The following is a 19,897-nucleotide window of genomic DNA, read 5'->3' as shown; positions in this document are numbered from 1 at the left end:
TAGTAGTGAGTGGAAGTGGTTGCTTGATGATGCTTCCATGGTCGACTTGGACCGGTGTCTTTATACTCGAGTGAAGGGTATGTCGTGATATCTCAGCTCTGTAGTTCCAGCTCTAGAGTTCCAGCCACGTCGAATCGCGCTGCAAGTTCAGACCTGGCGAGACTACGATTAGGTTAGAATGGCCAAAGCGTTGTTGTTTGTGATGTGGTATTCTAGCTCTAGAGTTCCAGCCACGTCGAATCGCGCTGCAAGTACAGACCTGGCGAGACTGCGATTAGGTTAGGATGGCAAAAGCTTTGATCTTTGGTGGTAGACCTCTCTGCCGTCGCCTGTAACGCCTTTCAGTTGATAGGGCTATGGCTGGCTGGTTCGATAATTCTAGAGCGCCATCTTCTGCATACTCTGCAAGCCTACCGAACTCGGAGTCTACGGTAGTGTTGTCGACGGCTGGTTCAGCTCATCACCGGAAGCTCCGAACGATTGCCAAGGCCACTTAGAGGATAAGGGCACGTTACTATAAAAATTGTTTGATTCATATTTCTAGTATTACGTAAATCTCCTTTACAAACATAGGCAAAGAAAAAGGGACATGAATTTGCTGGGTAGACAAATTTGGTGAGAGAGGTCTTCGCTGGTGTGGTCACCCTCGGTTTCTGATTGGGTAGTCTACTGCGCGCAACGGCACGACCCAGAAAGAGCTGAACAAGTACTTTCACCACGTGCTGTTTCATATTGCTCCAGGTCAGGACCGATCTGGAAAACTCGAATGTGCATGCTAATACAAACAAGCTTAAGCGCCAAGCCACGCAAGAAGAGGCGCTTAGGTACAGATCGCCCCTTAGTTCGCCAGGCTTGGCAAGACGGCGCCACGCCAAGCTCCACGAAAAGGGCCACTCGGTTTGCCAAGCTTGTGGAGGCGGCGCCACGCCAAGTCTTGCAACAAGCACGACAAGAAGGCGTAGCGCCAAGCCTTACGAAAAGGGGCTCAGTCTGCAGTGTACAAGTCGCGCCTAACTTCGACAAGCATGACTAGGCGGCGCCACGCCAAGCATCCCTTCAGCTCTCTACTGGCAAGCCGCAAGGTGTACTTACGTACAGTCATCGCTCAATAGGCTGAGCTTCTGTTCTAGTCTTGCAGCAAATACTTACACAAGCGAGCATCAACTCAACAATTGTTGCCCATTCTACAACTACGCAGGACCGCGTCTTTTCTAAGCGAACATCTCTTCCACGCTTGCCCCTTGCCCTACGGCATAGGCTACAACAATATGGCAATGATATCAATATCTTGTTAGAGGAGCCCTCGTCACCGAGAATCTTGAACGCTACAATTAGGCCCCAATAGCATAGATAATTGAATCTGTTGTTCTTGTTGCTGTCGTTTTAGCGCTGTAGCAAGCTGGACGTGGCGATTTACTTTAATGTTCCCGGAGGCCATCGCTTAGGAGAAATAGGCTCATTCGTCCCGTGAACAAGATGCTTTAGTGGCGTTTGCAAGCGAGTCGACGTTCAAATTGCGTCCAGCGAATAGGCCCTTCAGCCACTTCGATAGCCTTAAACAATCTAGAATTCCTCATTAAGTCATGCCCTCGCTAGTGCTCATCTGAAAAGGTCCAAAGCTGCAGACCAGACCATTTTCGTGGCGCTCTTGTCCGTGGCATCTGGACCTCATCACCCGCGTAGAGTTTACAGCTGTACACATGCTCCCCGGGAACCCCGGAAAGCATTCGTACGATTTTTGCATATATGCTTACATTTAAGTGCGGTCTGTTACCCTGTCAAGTTGCTACAGCCAAATCTTTATTTTGCTACCACCCTGTCACCACCGCATCTAGACTATCTCAGGCTTGCAAGACTTCACGTATATTGCAGCGAGTATGGGTTTCGGATTCGGCAACATGGCCCGCGCCCTGGGCGCACTTGTAGCAGTGCTTCCTTTTGCATCAGCAGTTCCATTTGGTTTGCAGATATACTCGTGCACTTTGCCTGGCGTCATCGCCCCGGGTTTTGACGATGGCCCATGGATCTACTCAGAGGATATCCTCGACCGGTGAGTCGTCTTCCAGTGACTGTTATCCTACCTGGAACCTGCTAACTATGGTCCTAGTATGGAAGCTGCGGGTATCAAAGCGACCTGGTTCATCAATGGGGCCAACAAAGGAAACATCTACGATTACAACTCTACTTTGCTGAGGATGATCGACATGGGACACCAGATCGGATCACACACGTAAGCAGTCTTTCTGTGCATTCTAACTTTCATGCTGACTTAGGCGCGTTAGATGGAGCCACAAAAATCTCGCTACTTTGACTGCTGATGAGGTAAAGCAAGAAATGCTTTTGTTAGAGGAGGCCTTGATCAACATCCTCGGTTATTTCCCTTACTACATGCGCCCTCCGTTCTTATCAGTCAATGCGGTCGCGCTCCAAGCACTCAAGGAACTTCAGTACCATGTCATCATTGGTGACCTGAACACCAAGGATTGGCAATATCAGTCAGAATCTGGGATCGAGACTGCAAAAAAGCTATTTACCGACGGTCTTGACCTTGGTCGCACCATAGTGGAAGCGCACGAGCAGGAAGAATGGACCCACGGAGTACTCATTGACTTCATGATCCAGACAATCCAAGCTAGGGGTCTCAAAAGTGAGTGTCAAATCAACTCTATTCACATATTGCAAGGACTAACGACTTGAAGCTGTCACCGTAGCCGAGTGCCTACAGGATACACAGGTGTATCGCCAAGTGCGATCCACCAACACTGTAAGTAGAGTTTCCTTCACCCCTGCGAAGCCGCCGCCTAAGTTATGCAGACGTCCACCGACCCGGAACCAAGTACAGTCTACTCCCTCAACGGACTATGTGGTAATATCAATGCCGGCAATAATCTGGGATGGACGTGCCCTCCAAATGGCGGCAGGTGCTGCAGCAAGTATGGACACTGCGGTAGCGGTGCCAGCTATTGCGCTCCCAACGTATGCCAGCCCGCTTTCGGGTTGTGTGATGCTGCACCAACAAGCACATACATCGACGAAGCCTCAAACGTCCATACCGGGACTGCACTGCCCTCTCGGACTGTATCTGCAACACCTCTTGCAACACCCCTCGAACGTGGAAGCATAACACCAGACAGAACCTGCGGAGACGTTGGCAAAGGCAACAACAACGGCTACGTCTGCAAGCCCGGCCAATGCTGTAGCAAGTACGGAAACTGTGGTACGACTTCAGACTACTGTGCACCATCAGTATGTCAGAGTGCTTTCGGAATGTGTGCTGATTCCGCTCCCGCACGTGGAAGCGTTTCACCAGACAGAACCTGCGGAGATGTTTATAAAGGCAACAACAACGGCTGGGTATGTAAAACCGGCCAGTGCTGCAGCAGGTTCGGGAACTGTGGTACCACTGCAGATTACTGTTCCCCATCAGTATGTCAGAGCGCTTTTGGGATATGTTTTGATTCCGCTCCCGCACGCGGAAGCGTTTCACCAGACGGAACCTGCGGAGACGTGGGTAAAGGCAACAACAATGGCTGGGCATGTAAACCCGGTGCTTGCTGCAGCAAGTACGGCAACTGCGGTACTACAGACAGCTACTGCTTGGCTTCACTGGGTTGTCAGTCAGCCTTTGGTAATTGCACAGGCGTGGCTTCTTCTTCCAGCTCAGGATCTTCGCCAGCCTCCAGCACACCCAGTTCTGCATCCAACTCCACGAGTCCTTCCTAGAGCTCACCCAGCCCCTTTAGTGGCTCAATACTATCAATCAGTCTCGCTGCCCTGTCGACCAGCAACTGAACTACACTCCTTTCTAGCATTTCTACAGTCAATGCTTTACTTTCTGCTTCGCTTCCCGGTGGTACATCTGTAGCTTCCCTTAGCAGTACAACAACTAATGCAGGTCTCGGAACATGTGTTGGCGGCTCTGTGAGCAGCTCCTCTAGCAGTTCTCCCACCAGCTCTGACACGGTTTCGTCGGCTAGTTCTGCGGCAATAAGCAGCTCGTTGAGCCAACCTATTGCTGCTGCTGCCGTTGCCGGCAGCTCAAGCAAGACTAGCAGTACAACAGGCTCGAGCAGCACTGCAGTATCAAGCACTTCTGCGGACACAAGCAGTGCTCTTGTTGCCTCCCATTCCATCACCAGCACATTGGTTTCTGCACTGTACTTGGTTTGCACGTGCAGCTGATTCCCAGGCATCCTTTTTTGTTGCCTTGCGCATCTCTCGGTCGCCGGTGTCTTGGTTCAGAAACAATCCTGTCGTCTGTTGCGAGCAGTTCTATCACTTCGAGCACTCCTACGAGCTCTTCTGCTCTTTACACTCTTGTAATAATGGCGCAATTTTAATGATAGGTGCGCTCAGAATATAATGATTTCTTCTCTTAGCAGTGTCCCTTACTCACTTTCAATCACTTGTGCACCAGAGTTCGTTCAGAGATGAAGCATTACTTCTGCTCTTTTGTCTTCATTATTCAGCGCATGATTCCCAGCAAGATTCAGGGTGCACGCGAAGAACACATCAAGCGCGAGTACTGAACTGACTGTCACTACAGAACTGAGGTTTGTGAGGTAACCTGAGATAGTCATTGAGTGAATGTTCGGAAACTTGACCTAGAAATCTTTCAGAGTAGGTTCGGACACCTAGACTTGAAACATGTTCCCCTTATTGGAACTGCACAAGTCGAAAGGGTTTCTGTGGGAATCTGGTTATTTCTAGTGCAAAGTCTGTTCCGACGCACCTGCAAAACTCCCCAAACTCCCCTCTTTTCCACACCTTCTTGTCGTCCTGTCAAGAGTATTCTCTTCGATATGGTCTTGAAAACAGAAACATCGCGTTTGTCGACGAATCTTACCCACCACTGATGGCGTCTCCACAGATTGTGATTTGCTGCATGCAACATAACCAATTTATAATAGCCAATATACTGTGCACACGTGGCGCTGACCAACAAAAGGCGTCACAATTTCGCCAGCAGATCAAGACACTCCAGATGCCTACCTTTAGTGGCCTCTTCCCCTGCTTCGAGTTGAAGCGAGGGAAGCACAGCTTCAATACTTATATGCACGATTATGCTGCGTGCCAATGTCACATGTGCTGTGTGACGGAGTAAAATAAGCTTTACCGACCTCTCGTGAAGCACGCTTCTCCTGATACAAAATTACTTGATGGTAAACGCCACTTAACAATATTGTGTCTTGCACTCGTGCCAGGTCTAAGCGGGATCGAGAGCTTAGTCTCAGGCTCACAAACGGCACCGCGAGTCCTTGCGAAATTGTGATGACAGAGTTAGCGGCTGCGAAGCTGCAGATTTGCTGTGGGTTTCCTTACCCCTGAATGACTGCTGGAAGTTCGATTACACATGGCGCTTACAACAAGCAGAGACACTTTCCACTGTGGTTATAGTGCATGTCGAGAACCCGCTTTTGGCGTTGTGCGGCATGATTGACTGCTAGTGGCTGGCTGGTAGCATGGCAGCATTCGGAGGACTATGGTAACACATGACAAACAGTTTAATAATAAAGGGCGGTACCTGAATTAGCGTGTCCGAGGAAGCGACAAGCAGCGGCTGACCATGCCAAATTACTCTCTAGCGATTCGTTAACGCTGCCAGTTTGTGTGTTTGTGTTTCATACAAGATCTTAGTGCCCTCCATGATTGGCCATACTGTTTCGAGGCTGAACTCATCAACAACTCTACCACAATTCCGGCATGACTCGTTGTATTTTGGACATCTGTCGCCAGGATGGGGCGGTAGTGCGGCTGGCTGGCCACCGAGATTCTAGGCTGCAGAATCAGCGCAGGGGATCCGCAGCTCGACATCAAAAGCCCGATCAGCCCCTGCTTCCCCGCTTCTTCTTCTTACCTTCAGTCTGGAGCTCATAACTACCAACTATCCTTCCCCTCGGCACTTTGCTGCTTCTTTCACTCATTACCGTCGCGAGTCGACATCCACTCCTTTCTCGTCTTGACGTCCTAGTGACTCAGTCTATTCTTGTGACATACTACCGCAATTGCAACTTTGATCTTAAATCATCTTTTACATATCAGAAAAAAATGAAGACTCAATCTATGCTCCTCGCGGCGCTGGCCTCTGGACCAGTGGCTTTGGCTCATACTGTCTTCACTGACATCTATGTCAATGGAGTTCCACAGGTTCGTGAATGAGGATCTATCATTGTGCTTTAGCTAATGGTATTAGGGCGATGGAGTTGCTATGCGCATGAGCAACGACCCACCGCGCTCCATGTATCCCATTAGCAGCCTAAACAGTGATGACATGGCTTGCAGTACGTCAATTCTTCCAATTCGATTACACTGTGTCACTGACCATCGACTTAGACGTCGGCGGAACGAAGGGTGTTTCTCGTGTACAGTCAGTCCCGGACGGCGCGACACTCACATTCGAGATCCGTGCTTCGCCCAAAGATCCCTCCAAGGGGCGCCTTGAGCGCGGCCACAAGGGCCCCTGTGCTGTCTACCTCAAGAAGGTTGCTTCCGCTATTGAGGACAAAGGTTAGTCCGATTTGCTCAAGCATTCATGACATTCATGCTAACAGCATCCGCAGGTGCTGGTGATGGCTGGTTCAAGATTTTTGAGCACGGCTACGACTCCTCCAGCGACAGCTGGTGCTCCGACAAGGTCATCGACAACAACGGTCTCCTCAATGTGAAGCTTCCTACTGGACTTGAGGCTGGTTACTACCTCGCCCGCCCTGAGCTCCTCGCTCTCCACAACGCCAAAGACGGTGACCCTCAGTTCTACACTAGTTGTGCCCAGATCTTCCTCGAGAGCGATGGCAACCTTGTCCCCGAGTCCACCGTCTCCATCCCCGGATACGTCGACTACGGCCAGCCCAGCACTAGCTTCGACCTCTACAACAGTGACAAGTCGACTTACGAACTCCCCGGTCCGAAGCTCGCAAAGCTGACCGCCAACTCTGGTCAGACTGGCAAGTCCGGCCAAACTACCCAAACCGAGGGTCAGAAGCCCGCCGGCTGTCTCGCCGAGAACGCAAACTGGTGCGGTGTTGAAGTTGCCGACTATAGCGACGAGAAGGGCTGCTGGGCCTCCAGCAAGCAGTGCTGGCAGCAGTCCAAGAAGTGCTTCGACACTGCCCCTTGCACTGGAAACGCAGGCTGCAAACTCTGGCAGACCAAGTGCCAGGGCATCAACGATGCATGCAAAGCGGGCAAGTTCCAGGGCCCGCCCAACAAGAACAAGGTCCTTGGGCAGGAGAAGAAGAAGATCAATGTCGGCGCCATGCTCTCGGGTGGCATCGACTCGTCCTACGTCGACACAACCCCCAAGGAGACTCCCAACAAGACTTCTGCTGCCCCCACCAAGGCAGCCAGCGCTGTGCCCGTTGCGCAGAAGCCTGTCACTACCTGTTCCTCCTCGGCCGCTGCCGCGCCGACCAAAGTCGGCGACTACTCTGCCCCCGCCATCATCGACTCGGATGAGGATGCTGCGCCTAGCGAACCTGAGTCCGGGGCCGACGCTGAGGCGCCAAAGGCTACACCCACCCAGGAGGCATCTTCCTACGACGCTGCGCCTGCGCCTACAGCTGCACCTGAAGTTCCTTCGTCCGAGGACGGCGGCTCCAGCTGTAGGGAGGGCGCCGTTTGCGTCATTGTCACTGAAATCGAGACCGTGGTGGAATATGTGACTGTCACTGCTGAGTACCGCAAGCGCGCGGCTGAGCACGTTGCGCGCCACCGTCGCGCGCGTCGCTAGATCTCGTCGTTAGACGCCGAATGTGTTCTTCTTGTTGATATTGTTGTTCTTGTTTAGTGTGGAGATTACCTTTCTGCAATTTCTATTACCAGCGTTGACTCTATGGGAATTTATCTTTGAGCGGATGGTCAATGGTTGGTTATGATACTCCTGGCTTGAACAAAATAAATGTTTACTGCTTGCCAACGGGTTTTATGTCTGTGCTGGTGATATACGTACAGTGTCTTCACGAACTCACGTCGACAACACAGCGTCCACGTGACGTGATGCTCCACTCTGGACTTGAGGTACAGAACTCATCAGCGGGATCCGCTTAATGCTCACCATCCGCAGTCCTGACCATGATACTGTCATCTTGCATACCGAAGTACACGGCAACGGGCGCCTTGATCGCTTTTAGTAGCCTATAGGCACAATGTGGATGTTAAAATTTATAGAGTGCTCTTTGATAGCTTCGACGACGTACACAACTATTATGCCGCTGCTAATGCTGAAGTATGAGGAGTTGGCGTCGGAGTGATCGACCGCTGCTTGTTGGCCGGCTGCGCGCTTTGCGGCTTCGACGTTTGATTTCGTCATTACGGGCGTGCGGGATGGAGATGGTGTGGCAACGTGTCGGCGGTAGGAATCATGTCCTGTTTTGTGTCCATCCCATTTTAGCTAAGTAAGTCATTAGTCGAGTTTGCGCCACAAAAAGACTCGCATTTGTTAGGGATTGAGATGCGCACACCTGCGTGTTTCCTTTATTTCACACGTCCGATAAAGGTCTAATAGAGTTCGTTCCGCTACAACTCAAGAATAATCTTCAGTAGTACAGTGGTCAGGCTTTCCCTTGTCAAGCAATTTACAAATTGCAGGAGACCGGGATTTAATTCTCCGCTGTAGAGTTCATCTTTAACTGCTTTTTTTTGTCTCGTTTTTTTTTCAAACATAGTTAAGATCCAGTTATCACTCAGTGGCATAAAAACAATGCGGACTCAGCAGCCTGCTGACGTTTGTCCACTTTTTGGAATCTGGCCTCCGCGCAAGTGCTGCCGCTTTTTGACGTGACAAGTAGCCAAAATGAACTTTCTCTATACTACTGAAGATGGCATGAAATGACGAAGTACTTTATTTGTTAGGAACGCATTGATAACTATACCTCAATTATAATACTGCAGAGTTCTAGTGTTGCGAAAATGAAATACTGCGTTGTTGGTGTGTTCCCTCAGCTTTTATCATCCTCTTGATCACAGTCTATCCGTAGCTGAGTAGCTTCTCATTGACAGCCCAAACTAATGCTTTGGGGGTATGCTTGGCGGGTATCTATTCCATTACTAGGAGGATTTTGAGTCTGGGATGCTGTACAGTTTGATTGCGCATCATGTGCAGCAGTGATATCACGGCGTCTTCCAACTCTGTACAGTCCCTTCTGGATTCGTTGGACCAACGACACTGATCGAGACGGTCGGTGATCATCAATATTGGCTTCTTCGTTGGCAAATGCTCCATCAGAGCTGATAGGAGGTCTAACATGTGGTCGAATGCTGTCTTTGGCTCTTCGCGGTGCCATTTGGTTGAGGACAATGCTTCCCGAACTAGGTCATGTTGTAATCGCAGGCCAGTGGAATGATGCTCCGCCAACTGGTATACTAAGCCCTTGACTATGCTCGCAAAACTTCGGCGAGACCGTTCCGTTATTGTGTGGCTCGGTTGGCAGAAGACTACGAGGACGTTATACGTCTGACGCATGTTTTCGATCGTCTAGATAGAGGTACCGGACAGCTAGTTGGCTTCAACTGATGGGCGATTCCCATAGTTCCCCCCAGCAAGAAGGAGCATTGCGGAGTTCTTATCTTCGGACCAGGATAGAAAAATTTGATCTTATATCAGTATAGCTTTTGAGATCTGTTGTAGCGGACCACGGGCTTTGCGTCTGCGCTGAGGAAAGCCAGCTGTCAAGACTCGCTTCACGCTACTTGCCACATCTAGGATGGATTGCTCTTCTACATCTTTGAGCTGCATCTGGCCTTTGAGCTCGGACAGGGCCTTGTTCCTTGCTTTAGATTCTGCATCCTGTCTTAAGCGCCATTGGTTCTCCTGGACTCGGACATTGGTATCAGGGCTCGCAATTTCAATACTCTTGGCAGTACTGCTGATTGCCTTGAGGCGGAAGGTCGTCTTCTGAAGCTCCAGCTTGATGCTGCGCAACTCCGATGCCACATCCTCAAGTTTTTGCAACATAAGGATTTCGCATTCTTTGCGCACCTCAAGTAGCTTCATGCGAAGCTTACAGACGTTTTCCATTTTGATCTCGCTTGGCGACATAGCTTGCAGAAGTCTCCTTGGCTCTGTAAAATATGCGATAGTTTCCCGGCAAAAGATAACCGCCAATTCGAAGACGGAGATGATGAGTTGTTTCAGTTGTGGTCAGGATCGAGCTCCTGAAGTGTGTTGAGTCGAGGAAAGGCATTTGCAGAGCGTTGTAAACATAACATTGGATTTTACAGATAGTATGAAAGACTTGACGAGGAGGCAAAGAGATATAAGTGAGGTAGACAGGTGATCGTGCGAGACGTTGCGGCAGATCATATAGGGATGGGGAATCAGGCAAATATCGTGCGTTAATACAATTTCCTCTGTGGACCACCAAAGCTTTAATGCTCAAGACCTTCTCTAGAGGCACGAATGAGCTGACAAGTCAAGCACCCAGACTGAGAAACATTACAAGAACGAGCTTATGCGACGGCACGATGCATCTTGATCTCTTGGTTCTGGGTCTTCTTCTCACTGCATTTGATTCAATTTTCTCTGCACCAAGTCAACATAGCGATGCCCAAATATATGCATACTTGCACACTTCTATGATCCATCGCTTTGCGCAATATTCGAGTTCATCACGAGTTCTCATTCTCATGATTGCAAGTTGGGAACCACCCAAAAGCGGATTTGAAAGCACGCTTTTGGAAGAGGACTGAAAGCAAGGAAGGAGAAGTGTCAAAACAAGAAGCCGACGGAGAAGGATTCTCAATATATTGATATAGTTACCCGATCTAGTCCGGCACAAATTCCCGCGAAGAATGATCTGAGAAGACTGCTATATTTTTTCAGCGTCTTAGAACCTTTTCGGGCACGGAGCAAACGCCGGATAGGCTTGCTAATCTATTCAGGCACTGGGGGTACTGACTTTCGAAGTAATACGGTCTCAAGATATATATCGTCCATCTTGTACATGCAGCCCGAATGTTCCACACTCATGTACTTGCGATGAAGCAAAGCGAAATGCGGTTATATATGCAAACGGAAATTAGTGAGAAGTGACTAGACCCAAGTAGCGCAATCTGATCGAATGTGTTCTGCTAGTGTTGTTATGATATTTATGTTCTACACCAGTGCAGGGTTGCTCGGCAGCGTATAGAGAAAGGTACTCTACCTAGGTAGTGCATGCAACAGCTTACTTGAAGATAGCGTGGCAGCTCATAAAGGATATCAGGGGGCTTTCAAAGTTTCTCGACATAGGCACTTAACACGCGCTGAATACCCATATTATAGCTACTCAGCTAATTCAACACTTTGATCAATGCCTCCCTTTCCCGTGGGAAGATGAAGATTCACTCATGAAAGGCTATATATACTACTATTACATACTAACATTTAATATATACTCTTCTAATATCACATGTTCAAGCTGCGCAGACAGTCATTTGCTCTTAGCATAAAGATTACTAGATTGGTTTTCTTAGGAAAGAATGACAATTCCTTTTGTAGCCCTATAGTACTCCATTGCTACACAGCCTGGGTAGCGCTTGTGGATGGGACGAGAAGTCATGACAGAAATCGTGTGAGAGTGAAGTCGGGGTTTTAGACGGCTAAGTCACGCTAAAAGCGATATACACCTATGTAAAGCAACGCTTAAAATATCTTAAGAAGGAAAGATGGTTTATTTGTATTAATTCAGAACGCGCTGATCAGCTATTTCGTGGAAACCATCGCACTTAGAGCTATAGGATTCCACTGAATCCCAACATCATACTTGATCACTTTGACTATCATCAGCCATAGGCTGCTTTTTTTAGGTTGATAAGGAAAAACAACTGTGCCTGAGTGCGATCCAAGATGCCGCCACAGAACAGACTTAAGTAGTTAATTAAAGTATCAACAAATAAGCGTTCCATGTTGAACGGCATACTTCCAGATAATTGGTACGACGCCTTGGGGGCTAAAATGCAAGTCAGCCTTCGCTTGCTTCAGCCTTCACTTGTCTCAGCCTTCTTTCGCCACCAAGTTCAAGATTGATAAGAAAGCTCGCTATCGCGCTCGAGTGCACCATCCATTATGTGTTATTTCATCCCTTGTCCATACCGAATTTGTATCGAATAAGTACTACCCGATTCCTAGTGCGAAGCCATGTCCACAAAATCCAAGTTCGAACCTATACGGACCGCATGGCATGATCTAAAGCACGATCTCAAATCCACACGATGGCTGCGCGGCTTCTGTTGGGCCCTAGACGTCTTCTGGGTATTCGGTCTCGTTGTCAGCGCAATCATGGTTGGCATGATGTCCACGTTCATCACGACTGAATCTGCGTGCTTGCCGGATGGTAGGTTTAGACTGCGGCCCGACATGTTCAGCATGTGGTCTTCTACAGGCTTCTTTCAAATCACGCTTGGGGGCGGGGATTTGAGTTTTGCGCAGGCTAAGCTCGTGGATATCGTATGGGATATTGTACGTTCAGCAGCCGTGCAGATACAGAACCGCCATGGATTGTTATGTTGACACAAAATAACAGGTTGTCGGACGCGGTGGCCAGGTGATTTTGGCAATAATATCTTGGCGCGAGTTTGCACGGTACTTGACGATTTGCATGGCGAGTGAGCCGGTCTCCTATCAAGTTTTCCGTACGATTTTTATCGAGAACGACGCCTCTGTTCTCTCAACATGCCGAACAATCAAGAGCTTCATCACGCAGCGTAGACTCAAGTCAAAATTCGCCATGGCATTTATGACTGCGACAATGCTTTTCATCCTCGCGTTCCCAACGCTCATGAGCGCTATGAGCGGCTACGATTCTAATGTTTCGTCGAGAGTTCCGGACCCGAGCGATAATCTTGTTCCATTTGGTAATTTTTCGCGGGTACTTTATTTTATTCAGGATGGCTTAAGGATTAACAAGTCGGACAGCTTATGGGTCTTGGATGAGACTGTTTGGTCGGGTACGTATACCGGGTGCTCTGGATTGCGTTGCAGTAGAACTACGATGTAACTTTACGAATAGGAAGAGACCCTGTAATTACAGACGGAGCAGTCCCGGAGAAGGACCTGGCTTATAGAGTCTCCTTGTGTAAGGCAACAAACCCACAGTTCCTACAGCTCTGCTCATCCGCAACAGACGTTAAAGCATATGGGCTCGGTGGTGGACGGGACGAGCCATCTATCTTTGACAATTCTACCTTTTCCTACTCGTCTCAGAAGGGCATGAACCACACACTGAATCCGCCCACACTCAACATCACTGCTTACACCCTTGAAGACACCAGAATGGAGGCTTATAACATCTCCGGCGCACAGGGTATGACTTGGATTAGAGATGGCGAGCTCTTCAACCGCACATACATTGAAAACAATGGACAGTGCCAAAATACGGGCGTGAGTGCGCTCCCCTTTTACCTTCCTTCTCCATCTACTTTTGATCTACGACTGAATTCTTGAACTAGACCTATAAATGGGGCTTCTCATTCCTCCAGCTGTTCCTCTGCATCCTTCTCCTCCTTGCGTGGACAATCGGAATCCACATAATGTGGTTGTATACGCACTATACCCTCCTCTTGCATTCGCGCCTCTCAGAAGAAGTTTCCGGAACGCACCGCGCCGTGCTCGAGCTAGCCGCCGCCATGCAATCCGAGCTTGATCTCGCGGACCTTGATATCTCTTTACTTCGCGAGAAACAGCTTGATGAACGGATCAAAAAGGAAATCAGGGGCGGGACAGTCTTTTATGGGTACGCGGAAGAGAAGACGGAGATGTATAGTATTCGCAGAGGACTGCGGGAGTGGTGGAGAAAGGATAAGTGGTGGTTTGTGGCGATATTTTGCATAACGACGCTTTGCTCGACATTTTGGATGGTCCCAGCTCCGTGGCTTTGGACCTGGATGTGGTCTGTTTGGCTTGGACATTTATGGGCGTTTTGTATTGGGACTACAACGGGTAGTCGATTGCTGGTTCTTCTGTTTTGGAGCGTAGTTGGGGCTTTCGCTGTTGCGATTCCTGCAATTGTGTATTAATTGTTGTATTAGTTATACAATAGTTCACTACAGGGTCTCGGCACAGTGATTTTCTCGGAAGTAGTACGGTAGTTAGACGAGGAGAAACCAAGAAAGCCTCCCCAGCGCTAAAGCTTAAGAAATAGTTTCTCTAGATTAGAAGCTTTAAACAAGTTGAATCTTGATACTGAAAAATTCTTTTGGATCCTGAAGTTACTTCTTGGCTCTAGAGGGAGGAGAGATCAGAACTCTCGATCTTACGAATTCCTTAGCGTTACAGGAAAGATTTCTAGTATTTGAAACAAAACTCACTGCGCCATCTCTCCTCTCAAATTGTATGTGCGAGGACGGAGGATATCTACGGATAAAGTCGAGTCCTTGCTAGGATGTTGTAGCCCTCATCCCTATACCATGACCATGCGCTCAGTGCTCTCTATAGAATATTCTTCCTGCATGCCGGCGCTGTGTTTTCAGCCTCCAACAAGACCACCGCTTACTCCTGGATAAAGAAGTATCCGATCGCTCTTCTCACAACATTGCAGATTTGTGTGGCCCTGCTATCTCGGGACATCGATCTCTTAGAAAAGGGTTCCTAGGTAACCACAAAAACACCATCGGCTCCCCAGGCATCACAAGGAAATCCTCAGGCTAAGGGAGATGTATGGTACCAAAATTATGTCACAGCACGATATCGATTTTTTTGAAGATAGTGTATGGCAGCCTGTCTGAGAGTTTCTGCAAGGCTGAGATTGCTTACCATCAGGCTGACACGCTAACGCATGCAAGGATCCCTGTGTCGCCAAGTCAGTTCGAGCGAGCTCGCATGGCAATAACTTGCCCAGGATGCGTGACGTGGCTCAGTGGATTGACCTCTATAAGTGCGGGGGTCAACACACATAGCCCCTCGAAACGTTTCCACATTCGGCCACAATGGCGGCGGCTCAACCCACCGGCGCCCTTCCCAAAGAGCAATATACCGTGGGTTGGATCTGTGCGCTGCCTGCCGAGCTCACTGCTGCCCGCTTTTTCCTGGATGATCTACACGCCGAACGTCTTGAGCAACAAGACACAAACGACGAAAATACTTATGTCCTCGGTAGTATCAAGGGGCACAATGTTGTATTTGCGACTCTACCCTACGGCGTCTATGGCACTAGCTCCGCAGCGACTGTCGCACGCGATATGCTTCGCACTTTCAAAAATATTCGCATTGGGCTCATGGTTGGCATCGGAGGAGGCGCGCCTAGTCGAACAAACCATATCCAACTAGGCGATGTGGTTGTCAGTGTCCCTCAGAACGGAAATGCAGGAGTCTTCCAATATCAGCATGGGAAAAACACCCAAGGCCGGAGCTTCAAGAACACGGGACACGTCAATAAACCAACCGCTCTCCTGCTAGGTGCAGTTGCCAGCTTAAAGTCTAAATTTACCATCAATGGCAACGGAATTGCGGAACATGTGCATGCACTTGTCACGAAATATCCCCGATTGCAGTCAGAATTTGGACGACCTGATCCAACCAGTGATCGACTCTACAGCTCTGATTTCATCCATCCAGATGACGAAAATGGCTTGCATCGCAGTTGCGATATAGTTTGCGGCTTCGACCCCCAGAAAATTGTCGACCGGACTAGCTGGCCCAAGCGATACGACGAGTCCGTGGTATTTCATGGTGTTATCGCTTCTGCCGACACACTCATGAAGAATGCCATGGAGCGAGACAGACTTTCTCAAGACGCTGGCGTGCTTTGCTTTGAGATGGAGGCGTCCGGCTTGATGAACAGCTTCCCCTGTCTAGTTGTCCGTGGAGTTTGCGATTATTCCGATACCCATAAGAATGACCAATGGCAAGGGTATGCAGCAATGTGTGCAGCGGCGTACACAAGAGAATTGCTGGCTATGGTAGCCCCTCACAAAGTCGATGCAGAGCCAAAGCTGGAAATTTGGCTTGATTCAAGTTAGTTGACGAGTAGTTTTAGGGTTCATCAGTTCAATCGACTAATACGTGATAGTCAAACGGACTACTTTAGAGATTCAATCAACATTGAATAAAATGAACACAGAGACTCAGCAGTCACAATTAGTGCAATGGCTCGAACCTCTCGATTTCTCCACGTATCATCGGGATGCGTGCGAACAGCATTTTCAAAACTCTGGAAGTTGGTTGTTTAATCATAACCAATTCAAGCGTTGGCTTGGGCCTTCTCAGAATTTTCTATGGATATACGGATCTCCCGGATGTGGTAAGACGGTGCTCAGCTCATTAATCATCAAAACTGTTGAAAAAACGCATTTGTTACTTTACTTTTACATTACTTTCCACCAAAAAGCAACTTTGTCGACTCATACCCTGATACGTACACTGGTCTGGCAGCTCTCTCGAAAACGTAATGCCGCACGATCTCTACTCGACGACCTCTATATATCCTGCAAGGATAGCGACCCTACAAGACCCCCGAGGTCGCCAACGACGGAGGAGTTACGAAAGGTCTTCTTGGAAATGTTGAGCCTGGTGGAAGGAGTGTGGATAGTTATTGATGCGTTGGACGAACTCGTGCTAGAGGGCTCCAAGAAGGATGCTAAAAGCGCAATGACTTGGATCACAGATCTTGTCAATTTAGAAACTGGCAATGCTCATCTTGCGGTAACCAGCCGCGATGAACAAGAAATACGCACAAGTTTCCGACATATGGTCGCGCGAAATGGATCCATTGCTGTGGAGGGCGAGGGTTTAGATGGAGACATTGCTGCTTTTGTGAAGGACGAGGTCGCTCGTCTCGAGCGTTGGAAGAATTTACCGACTATACAGATGGAGATTGAAAACAAGCTTGTTGCAAAAGCTAATGGAATGTTAGTTCCCTTTGACCTGCTTTGCAAACTGGATTCTAGAAAGCTGATATGCCAGGTTCCGGTATGTTGCTTGCCAGATTAGGGAGCTCGAGGATTGCCTTGAGCCTGACGCATTACGCGAAGCACTACAAAATCTACCAAAGGATCTAAATGAGATATACTCAAGGATCCTTTCACGAATGCCAAACGGATACCAAGAGAAAACTATACGTCTGTTACAGTTCCTTATCTACAGCCCCAACTCACTGTCCATTGAGGAGTTGGTTGATGCTGTCGCTGTAAAAGTGGACAAGCAACCAGCTTTCGAATCTGCCAATCGAATGCCTGAGCCCATTGAGTTGGCAAAATACTGTTCTAGTCTCATAAAGCTCATCATATCAGATTCGGAAAGCATCACAAAAGCAAAAGTACGACTCGCTCATTTCACAGTACAAGAGTATCTTGTGAAGTACTCGAATCATTCGAGTAAATTCACTGAAACTGCTGCCCGAGCTGACATGGCTATTGTATGCATGTCTTACTTGCGGGATATTGACTACGATTCTCCCGTTTCTCAACTGACAATCAGCTTTCCGTTCATGACGTACAGTTCTAAGAATTGGATGTCACATGCTGCCGCATCAGAACACGAGAAAGACGTCCTTGGGAAGACGACCGACTTCATGAGAGATTGCTCGGATCTATGCCATGAGTACTGGACATCTATTTATGGATGCTACGGGGATGGCGGGCTTGTCGAATCTCTAGTGTGGTGTGCTTGCAGAGAAGGCCTCAATCCTCTCTGCCTGCAGCACCTTGATATTCATTCCTATATCAGTTTACAGGATAAATATTGCGAAGTTCGGGAATATAATTTGCATGCGGCCTTAGATCATGCATGCGACATAGGAGATCTGAGATGGATCCGCTTCTTGTTCGAAAATGGTGGACTGAAATATCACTGGAGTGGGCAATGGCAAAGACCCTGTATGGATGGCAACGAAGCGGCAGTCGAGCTTATGCTTGAGATGGGGGCTTGTCTCGACGTCGATGATGGCGACTATTACGGTTGCTATGCATTCGTATTTGCTTGTCAACGGGGTCACCGACGCATTGTCGAGATGCTTATTGAGCACAGACCAGAATTTGTAAACATCATGGCCCGGGACGAAGGTATGCCCTTGAGTTGTGCCATTGAAGCCAGGAAGGATGAGATAATTCTCCTTCTAATCGAACATGGAGCTGATTTTGTAGACGACGATCTTTGCGATTCAGCTAACGATCAGGCATACTTGAGGCAGTTTCTGATCAGATATGGACTCGCAGAACATCTACAGACTCTAGCCGCAAAGTACCCGGAAGAGCTCGAATATGAGGAACTTGAGCTTGCTGTCGAGATTGGCAATGCTCACATCGTGGCAATTCTCTGCGAGACACAGGCATTTCAAGAAGAGTGCCTGAATCGTGCAATGCTTATTGCAGCAAAAAGGGGGAATGCAGAAATTAGGTCGTTACTTGTGGAATTTATGGAGAAGCAGCCCTTGAAACCGGGTACTGTTCCCGAAATCGAAACCAAATCAATGGAAAGGAAAGAGTTGAGAGTGGGAAATCAGAGCCTGAAGAAAGAACACGAAGCCAAAAGGAGACACAACATGCGAAAGAAAAAGCATAAAACTTCACACGCTCGTCAAACCACCGAAGTATTATTTGAGGATCAGTCCTCTCATGATCGATCCAAACGGCGAAGACATGTGTCCCGTTCTCGCAGCATCCCGTCAGACTCCGGTTGGAGAAACATGTGGAAAAAGTTCATAAACGCTAGACTCTGATGAAGCATCTGTTATGGGAAAGATGGCAGGGCTGCCTACGGTCCGATATTGTCAGCGCATGGTTCTTCAATGAGTACATAAGCCATGGCACGCCGCGACTTGAAATCATTCATGAATTCTACATCTTTTGTGTTCGTCCAGCAGATGATGTAGTCTTTGGGAAACGAGAGAGATTTGTAGTTCAAATTTTGGATCATGGGTCGTACATGTCAAGCATTCCCTCGAGTATCTATTCGACCCTCATCGAAAGTCACTAAGGAGCCGCTCAATGTCTTGTTCACCCCGGGTCTAGAATACACACGATCATGCTCGACAACGCAGGCTTTCTCTATCATCTTAGGAGCGCTGGTTGACCTTACCTCTGCTTACCCGACCGAGACTACAAACCTAGTACACATGGTTACGCAAAGCCCTGAACAAGCTGGATGGTAGGAAACACTAGTAAGAGCTGGCCAAGGATATTAAAAGCCATCCTGATAACTTTATTCGTCTTTCTTTTCTCTTCCGAGTCGGCTCTCTAGATTATGTAAACAGATAACAATGCAGGTCATTTCGGGAGATTTATCTCGTTTCTCTTCGCCATTTTATAGCAAACGCCTAGTTCACATGTCGCTTCTATAAGTTGGACCATTGCTGGAGGGAAGAATAAAACAGATCACTGAGTCAATCAAAGTCATACGAATCGAAAGAATGGTATCAAAAGTATCATCCCTTAGCCAAACGGATCAAAAGTGGCTGGATCGTAGTCTGTCCCCTCTTCGCGCATCTGAACCTCGACTTTACTTTTCCATATCCTATCCGAAGCTCTCTTATGGCATTTCGGAGACACGATATAGTACCATATTTTGGTGCTTCCACCTGGCGAAACGAAGGTCACTTCGATCTGTTCAAGTGTCCTTTTCTGAACAAAGTCCTGCCACAACCGCAGCATCAGGTCGCAAGTAGCCTTTTGTTTGATCTGACGTGAGCCCCATGTATCTGGGTTTGGGTACGAGGTTAGCTGGTATGAGTCGTAATCCGGATACACTTTGAGATAAAGCTGTTTGAGATGTTCAGGCGAAGTCAGGATGAGTGAATAGATCGATAAGCTGCGGAGCTCGGCCCTTCCTATGGCGAGATAACGTGTCTGTGCACCTCGTGCACGGATTCATCTCGTGCACGCTGAACACCATCTCAGCGATCTCAAAAATGAGGCTTTACAACGCCACATAATAGCTTAATATTTATAAAAACGTAATGTTATAGTAAATAGATGCTTGCGATTAACT

At 48.4% G+C, this 19,897-nt stretch overlaps 13 protein-coding genes across 13 annotated transcripts; 8 read left to right on the top strand and 5 right to left on the bottom strand.

Moving 5' to 3' along the window:
* Positions 1–1,898: 1,898 nt before the first annotated feature.
* Positions 1,899–2,697, top strand: COCMIDRAFT_98371 (carbohydrate esterase family 4 protein; the record flags this gene model as incomplete). Its single annotated transcript, XM_007690901.1, has 3 exons — positions 1,899–2,050; positions 2,108–2,230; positions 2,283–2,697. The coding sequence occupies 3 exons, from the start codon at positions 1,899–1,901 to the stop codon at positions 2,695–2,697; spliced, it is 690 nt and encodes a 229-aa protein (XP_007689091.1).
* Positions 2,698–2,808: 111 nt separating this feature from the next.
* COCMIDRAFT_98367 (carbohydrate-binding module family 18 protein) lies at positions 2,809–3,723 on the top strand (the record flags this gene model as incomplete). Its single annotated transcript, XM_007690900.1, has 1 exon — positions 2,809–3,723. One exon carries the CDS (start codon positions 2,809–2,811, stop codon positions 3,721–3,723), a length of 915 nt encoding a protein of 304 aa, XP_007689090.1.
* On the bottom strand, positions 3,720–4,193 carry COCMIDRAFT_6262 (uncharacterized protein; the record flags this gene model as incomplete). Its single annotated transcript, XM_007690872.1, has 1 exon — positions 3,720–4,193. One exon carries the CDS (start codon positions 4,191–4,193, stop codon positions 3,720–3,722), a length of 474 nt encoding a protein of 157 aa, XP_007689062.1.
* Positions 4,194–5,812: 1,619 nt separating this feature from the next.
* COCMIDRAFT_98274 (uncharacterized protein) lies at positions 5,813–5,971 on the top strand (the record flags this gene model as incomplete). Its single annotated transcript, XM_007690899.1, has 1 exon — positions 5,813–5,971. A coding segment is annotated over one exon (159 nt), but the record flags the coding sequence as incomplete, so codon positions are not given.
* A 77-nt stretch (positions 5,972–6,048) lies between these two features.
* Positions 6,049–7,729, top strand: COCMIDRAFT_37744 (lytic polysaccharide monooxygenase; the record flags this gene model as incomplete). Its single annotated transcript, XM_007690886.1, has 4 exons — positions 6,049–6,147; positions 6,194–6,281; positions 6,334–6,507; positions 6,561–7,729. The coding sequence occupies 4 exons, from the start codon at positions 6,049–6,051 to the stop codon at positions 7,727–7,729; spliced, it is 1,530 nt and encodes a 509-aa protein (XP_007689076.1).
* Positions 7,730–8,042: 313 nt separating this feature from the next.
* On the bottom strand, positions 8,043–8,308 carry COCMIDRAFT_6260 (uncharacterized protein; the record flags this gene model as incomplete). The annotated part of the gene is made up of 2 exons (XM_007690871.1): positions 8,043–8,133; positions 8,196–8,308. The coding sequence occupies 2 exons, from the start codon at positions 8,306–8,308 to the stop codon at positions 8,043–8,045; spliced, it is 204 nt and encodes a 67-aa protein (XP_007689061.1).
* Positions 8,309–9,034: 726 nt separating this feature from the next.
* COCMIDRAFT_27256 (uncharacterized protein) lies at positions 9,035–10,036 on the bottom strand (the record flags this gene model as incomplete). The annotated part of the gene is made up of 2 exons (XM_007690879.1): positions 9,035–9,432; positions 9,631–10,036. The coding sequence occupies 2 exons, from the start codon at positions 10,034–10,036 to the stop codon at positions 9,035–9,037; spliced, it is 804 nt and encodes a 267-aa protein (XP_007689069.1).
* Positions 10,037–12,160: 2,124 nt separating this feature from the next.
* Positions 12,161–13,267, top strand: COCMIDRAFT_52299 (uncharacterized protein; the record flags this gene model as incomplete). Its single annotated transcript, XM_007690898.1, has 4 exons — positions 12,161–12,436; positions 12,501–12,914; positions 12,962–13,052; positions 13,101–13,267. Coding segments are annotated over 4 exons (948 nt in total), but the record flags the coding sequence as incomplete, so codon positions are not given.
* A 374-nt stretch (positions 13,268–13,641) lies between these two features.
* Positions 13,642–13,884, bottom strand: COCMIDRAFT_98365 (uncharacterized protein; the record flags this gene model as incomplete). The annotated part of the gene is made up of 1 exon (XM_007690897.1): positions 13,642–13,884. The coding sequence occupies one exon, from the start codon at positions 13,882–13,884 to the stop codon at positions 13,642–13,644; it is 243 nt and encodes an 80-aa protein (XP_007689087.1).
* Positions 13,885–14,901: 1,017 nt separating this feature from the next.
* On the top strand, positions 14,902–15,933 carry COCMIDRAFT_98344 (uncharacterized protein; the record flags this gene model as incomplete). Its single annotated transcript, XM_007690896.1, has 1 exon — positions 14,902–15,933. The coding sequence occupies one exon, from the start codon at positions 14,902–14,904 to the stop codon at positions 15,931–15,933; it is 1,032 nt and encodes a 343-aa protein (XP_007689086.1).
* A 91-nt stretch (positions 15,934–16,024) lies between these two features.
* On the top strand, positions 16,025–16,348 carry COCMIDRAFT_98297 (uncharacterized protein; the record flags this gene model as incomplete). Its single annotated transcript, XM_007690895.1, has 1 exon — positions 16,025–16,348. A coding segment is annotated over one exon (324 nt), but the record flags the coding sequence as incomplete, so codon positions are not given.
* A 213-nt stretch (positions 16,349–16,561) lies between these two features.
* On the top strand, positions 16,562–17,534 carry COCMIDRAFT_98284 (uncharacterized protein; the record flags this gene model as incomplete). Its single annotated transcript, XM_007690894.1, has 2 exons — positions 16,562–16,821; positions 16,877–17,534. Coding segments are annotated over 2 exons (918 nt in total), but the record flags the coding sequence as incomplete, so codon positions are not given.
* A 1,807-nt stretch (positions 17,535–19,341) lies between these two features.
* Positions 19,342–19,746, bottom strand: COCMIDRAFT_98280 (uncharacterized protein; the record flags this gene model as incomplete). Its single annotated transcript, XM_007690893.1, has 1 exon — positions 19,342–19,746. A coding segment is annotated over one exon (405 nt), but the record flags the coding sequence as incomplete, so codon positions are not given.
* Between the last annotated feature and the right edge of the window lie 151 nt (positions 19,747–19,897).

Source organism: Bipolaris oryzae (genome assembly GCF_000523455.1).
Source record: "Bipolaris oryzae ATCC 44560 unplaced genomic scaffold scaffold_87, whole genome shotgun sequence".
Taxonomy (NCBI): domain Eukaryota; kingdom Fungi; phylum Ascomycota; class Dothideomycetes; order Pleosporales; family Pleosporaceae; genus Bipolaris; species Bipolaris oryzae.
This window is presented reverse-complemented; position numbering and strand designations above follow the sequence as displayed.